Source organism: Hylaeus anthracinus, unplaced genomic scaffold, assembly GCF_026225885.1.
Source record: "Hylaeus anthracinus isolate JK02 unplaced genomic scaffold, UHH_iyHylAnth1.0_haploid 11989, whole genome shotgun sequence".
Classification (NCBI taxonomy): Eukaryota; Metazoa; Arthropoda; class Insecta; order Hymenoptera; family Colletidae; genus Hylaeus; species Hylaeus anthracinus.
The window spans coordinates 14,870,624-14,875,522 of NW_026534337.1; the positions used below are offsets into that span (position 1 = coordinate 14,870,624).

The 4,899-nt window shown below is 45.2% G+C and overlaps 1 protein-coding gene across 1 annotated transcript; it reads right to left on the reverse strand.

Annotated features, from left to right (window-relative positions):
- Nucleotides 1-6: 6 nt before the first annotated feature.
- On the reverse strand, nucleotides 7-1,815 carry LOC128887487 (cytochrome P450 9e2-like). The gene has a single exon (XM_054143453.1). The coding sequence runs from the start codon at nucleotides 1,773-1,775 to the stop codon at nucleotides 267-269; it is 1,509 nt and encodes a 502-aa protein (XP_053999428.1). The 5' UTR covers nucleotides 1,776-1,815; the 3' UTR covers nucleotides 7-266.
- Between the last annotated feature and the right edge of the window lie 3,084 nt (nucleotides 1,816-4,899).

Here is a 4,899-nt window from a genome sequence, read left to right on the forward strand (position 1 = left end):
ACACTCGAACGAGAGCCACAACGCTACGATACGACGCTGCTGTTTTGCCGCGCTACAAAACATACAATTTATGTAACGCTACGTTATCAGACGAACACGTCTCGTGGATCAAGTATTGATTAGATCAAGTGTAATAGTAAACATTAAAAATTTAGTGCGTAAACAAACTTTAGATAGAATTCTCGCATTACACTGTCGCATTTCGAAATGATTATTTAGTAAACAGGTCTTTAAACTGTTTTTGTTACGAACATCGGGATCACTCCTTAAATTCTCGAAATGTTGACCCATATCCCGCCAACAGGCGCGGTCAGGAAATGAGCCGATGATAATTGCAAGGGAAGCTGCATTTTTTGCGATAGCTCGAGCTTGTAGTTTCTCAACAAGGTTGACAAGCAAGCCTTGATCTTCACCAACGCCATCCTCATTCCGACGCAAATCCTTGGACCCTCGCCGAAGGGAAGATACGTCATCTTTTCGATGTTCTGTTTCCTGTCTTCGTTAAACCGTTCTGGATCGAACACTTCCGGATCGGTCCAGTATTCTGGATCTAAGTGCAGTCCATGAATAGATACGATAACCTCAGTTCCAGGCTCGATTTTGCAAGTTAGTCCGTCCGATCCTTGCAACTCGATTTCTTTCGTGCACAACTTGCTCATGAGCCCGAGAGAGGGATAACACCTTTGCGACTCGTTTATCACTTGATCCATGTACGTCATATCTTTCAAAGCTTCGAACGTCAACGTACCGCCGTGTTCGGCGATCGTGGACACAATTTCCTTTCTCAATTTTTCTTGAACGTCCGGGTGACTCGCTAATTGATACCCGATGAAACTGAGGGTAATGCTGGACGTTTCGTAACCGTCGAAGAAGAAAGAAAACGCATGAGCAGCAAGAACACTTTCGTCCAACTTTTCTCCTTCTGTCTTTTCGAGATCGATCATCAATTGAAAGAAATCGTGCCTTGGTGTTGGCGTATTCCGTCTAGCCTGCAGGTTCTCCGAGACGATATGCCTCAACAACGTGTCCACCTTCTTCGGTACGAAGTTAATCTTCAACAGATTGTTGAGCATGGGCATTATGAATATAATGATATTCAGAATACCGTTCCAAAGACTCGGCTCGAAGATCGACTTGCCTATCTCATTGAAGGACCCTGGGTGCGGTTCGTCCTCGAAACTGAAACCCTCGATGCCTAAGCCTGCGCTCGCGACAACTTCACCGGTGTATCTTGAAAACAAAGACTTCAGCTCGACTTCGTACTTGTCGTTAGATTTCAATCGTCTCTCCATAAAGTCCTCGAATTTCTTGCATACGCCCTTAACACTCTCGAAAAGGATTTTTAATCTCATGTTGGAAAACGAGTAGGCTAATCGTTTTCTTCCGATGGACCAATCCTCGCCGTAACAGAAAAATGGATTCTTCGCTAGTAGAGGATCCGCGTCTGGTTGTATCACCCAGCCGTTTTGATGGAAGCTCGAGAAGCTGCTCTGTATGACGGTCTTTACCAACCGCGGATCACGGATCAGTAGCTTAGGAGATGTTATCTTGTAGTATCCAATCATGCTGTGATTTTTGCCCTCTTCGTACATCTGGCGATTGAACTCCGAGACGCTTGACTTCATGGTCGTCAGCGGCAATACGTGGCCCACGAGCGGGACTAATCCTTTCGCGGTCGGAATTCCTTGTCTTTTCCAATAAGTGTATTTGTTTATCAAGTAAAGGATCAGTAGGGCTACTGCCCCTAGAATGACCGTCGAAAACTCGCAAGCCATTTTGCCTTCTATTGGATAGAACGTAACGAACGTTCTTCCGTTGAGCAGTGTGCTCGAAGACTACCGCGACATTTGGATAGCGATAGAGCTTATATATAATACACTGTTGATAAGCGTAGCAGTCTGTATGAAGTCTACAGACGTGTGTGTGAAGTCTATAGACATTGGTGTAAAAACTGAATGGTAGATTGAGCATGCATGGGTGACAGCTTCGTGTGAAAGCGAGGAGTCTCTTGACAGGGGCATTCCAATGTGACAATGCAGAGTGAACAATACTGAATTAAACAAATTATATACTGCGAGTTGTAGTAGTGAATTTGATGCTTGCTTTGAAAACGCGGAAAGTGTGGTTAGCTCGAGGTAGCGATTTCAGAAAATTTTGTTCAACGTCTTGTTATGCATCGACACAGTTCTAAGAATAAAATATTCAAGATAATAGGATCATTGCCAGGGTTCATCGGTTCCTTTATCTCGATGCTCTTTCTTACGTTAAGCGGAGCTGCGTATTCCGACGCAAGTATACTTCGTTTAATACAGTGACCTTCTCGAAACGATGAACTTTGCGAAAACTTCTGATAAGCAGCGAACTCGGATTCGTAATTTATCCTCCCTCCGCGATGATACATGCCGGGTCCCGGTGCTCCAAAACTGATGGCTAGGCTCCGCTAACTCTGTTCGCTTTCACACTGGCGGAACTATCGGAAAACTGTTTTGTTTCCTTGAGAACTCTTACTGCGGCGTTTCGGGATACGCTGGGCGTTGCATGCGGTAGATAAGTAACGAAGTGCATCCGCGAGAATGCTCAAACTTGGCGAGTAATTTACCTTTAGGCAATATTTCACTCTTGATTTTACAGCGACCGCTAAAGCGCATTACGTACACGGAGCATATCGAAACTCCCATCTATTCCAGATAACGTAACACTGGTAGATGCTGAGAGTGAATGAATTTTCATATCGCCTGTTTGTATACGTGCACCTGACTCTAGGAAGGAGAGTTGGAACGAAGAGCAAGCTTGTCTATGAAGACTCGGCGAATATTATTCGTGGTTGAGTCCATCGACTTCCTCTTTCTTTATTACCCTTCGCAAATCGACGTGTTACGACGTACAAGGATGGTAAATGTAGACATCACTATTTTATGGCTTTTCAATGCACCCCGCCTAAGGAGAAATGGAATCGTTCGCGGGCTTCGTAATCCAGTGTTGCCCCGGTATAAATTAATTAACGAGACGACGTAATACCGCGCGGCCCTTTGTGCCGCGTTATTACGGTTGAAAAGCGAAAAGGATCGCCGTGAGGTGAAACGAGATATTCGCGAGTCTCCCAGCGAGTGCATAATCTTGGAAAATGAAGCTCCAACGCGTGATTACGCCGAAAACATTTTGGCTCTCTCGAAACGTAATTTGTGAGTCTACAGCTTCCCTCTATCTCGTCGAATCGAAAATTCACAGCGACAAAGGGCATCGTAGTTATTACAACCAACCAACGAACATTTGTACAATTTCGTCAAAATCGGCAAACAGTTCGCAATGTTCCGTTGTTGCGGCAAAATACTACGCTACGGGAATATTCGGCAGAAATAGATTCTTTCGCGATCGTTTTTTTCCTGACAGGATTTTACTTGGATCGCGTAGAACGCATTTGCTGGCGTCTAATTACCGGCTGAACCGATTCAGCGCTTATCGATCGACTCTCCATCTATTTTCGTTATCGGCGTAAACTTAGAAATACCAGACGCCGTTGTTATCCGAGCGATTAATCGCGAGTAATTATTCGATAATATATTTCGGTATCTATCGATTGGGATATCTAAAAATTAATTTCTGACGAAGTTGGATTAATATAATATTAACGTTTCGGGAATTATAGAGTAATGATGAGAAGAAAAGAAATTGTTCTTTAGGTTGACTTTAGGTAATTTCAGCGCCGCAGGCCGTCTATTCCTCAAAAAGGAAGATATCCTGAATCCCACCGCGTGGTAATTCATCGTTTAGGAAATCCGTGGCGTTAATTCCGCGGTGAATTTCCTGTAACTTTTGGGGGCGGGAATGCCCGTCAGCTGAACGAGCGGGGATGGCCCGCGAATATTGTAATTTATGAACGGAAGATTCACGCTCCCGACATCGTTCTACGCGGGAGATTATACGTAGCATTTGTATACGTTTACAGAGAAAGGTTGAGAAACTTTAAATTCAGAAACGTGGAGAAAATTTGAAAAGACTGATCGTGTTATGTTTGCGTTACCAAGCGATTTGACTCGGTTCACCTTGCATACTCGACACAATATCTCTGCCAATTATTTAAAAAATACGTTAATCTATATCGGTGTAAGTTCTGGGGCGTTTTTCCTCATTCATATTACGTTTGCCAGCTTGAGTCGCGATAAATAAGAGCCATAAGCGGTCTCGGTGCAGAGGACCGCGATGTTCGGAATCGTCGCGACGGTGACGCCGAACGGCAGGCATTTTCACGCGTCACGGGGTCTCAATAATTGTCTGGATAACGACAGTTAATATTCTTCGCCCTAATTTACCTCGGAAACCCGAATCGTTCCGTTTCTCGCGCAGGGTAGCCAGAGAGAGGTATTCCAGCGGAAGGTCTCGCAGTCAGGGGTGTAATCCAGCAGTCTTGGGGCTCGCACATTCACGTGGCAGCTAAGGCAGGGGAAGGGGGTGTAATTTGCGGCTTGTAATACCGTGCCCGTCGTTTGTAACCTGTTCGGGATACGCAAGTACAGTTAAGGTGAATGGGAAGGGGATGGGAAAAGGGAGGCAGAAGTAGGAAACCGACGTAACCGCATCGTCTCATCGAGGGGATGTTTTCCGCATCCGGAACGGGCGAAACTACCGCGCTCGTCTCTCAACCGTTGGAAAATACATCGCTGCGTTCCGTCACGGTTCCCTCGTTTCTTTTTTTTTTTTTTGGCGAAGCGTCTTCGCTGCGTCGAAAATACGCTTTAATTTGCCCGGTGGCTGCTTCGGTTGCCAACGTCAGCAAGGCCATCTCGCCGCAACGAATTTCCTTCGCTTTCGACAGTCTCGTAGCGACGCAAAAATAAATGACGAAGGATGATTCTTACGAGTCGAACAAAATACAACCGAACGTAGCCTTAGAGAGCAGTT